The sequence below is a fragment of the Buceros rhinoceros genome, unplaced genomic scaffold, assembly GCF_000710305.1.
Source record: "Buceros rhinoceros silvestris isolate BGI_N320 unplaced genomic scaffold, ASM71030v1 scaffold29460, whole genome shotgun sequence".
Classification (NCBI taxonomy): Eukaryota; Metazoa; Chordata; class Aves; order Bucerotiformes; family Bucerotidae; genus Buceros; species Buceros rhinoceros.
The window spans coordinates 3,453-3,836 of record NW_010391760.1 but is presented as its reverse complement, the minus strand read 5'-3'; the positions used below and the strand labels follow the sequence as shown (position 1 = coordinate 3,836).

Below are 384 nucleotides of genomic sequence, written 5' to 3'. Positions count from 1 at the left end.
GGCCGTGCTGGAGGAGGACCAGCGTGCGTGGCTGATGCGTCTCGCCAACTACTCGCGCTTCTTGCCGCCCCGCCGTTCTGAGCGCACCATGCAGAGCTTCTTCCACCGCCTGGGCCACCAGATCGAGGACATGCTGGTGGAGTGCCGCTTCCGGCTTGGGGAGTGCCGCTGCCGGGGAGAGCGCTGCGGCCCCCAGCACTTCGCCCCCGTGAGTTCCCTTCTGTCAGGGGCAGGACAGCTGGGCTGCCCCATGGGGGCTGGGAACGATGCTTCGCTCTCCTACCCAGAAAAGGCAGAGGGGTGGCAGTGTAGGGAGGCTTGGATAAGCCCTTCCAAGGGTCATGCAAGACCGTTCCCCTCTTCCAGCACCTCCATGGGATTGGA

The 384-nt window shown here is 65.4% G+C and overlaps 1 protein-coding gene across 1 annotated transcript in view; it reads left to right on the top strand.

Annotated features, from left to right (window-relative positions):
• Nucleotides 1-4: 4 nt before the first annotated feature.
• The window catches only part of ASIC4 (acid-sensing (proton-gated) ion channel family member 4), a gene marked incomplete at both ends in the record, with an annotated part of 3,745 nt that continues 3,365 nt past the window's right edge, over nucleotides 5-384 (top strand). Inside the window, 1 exon segment of the mRNA XM_010142946.1 lies at nucleotides 5-208. Coding sequence (XP_010141248.1) covers nucleotides 5-208 — 204 coding nt within the window.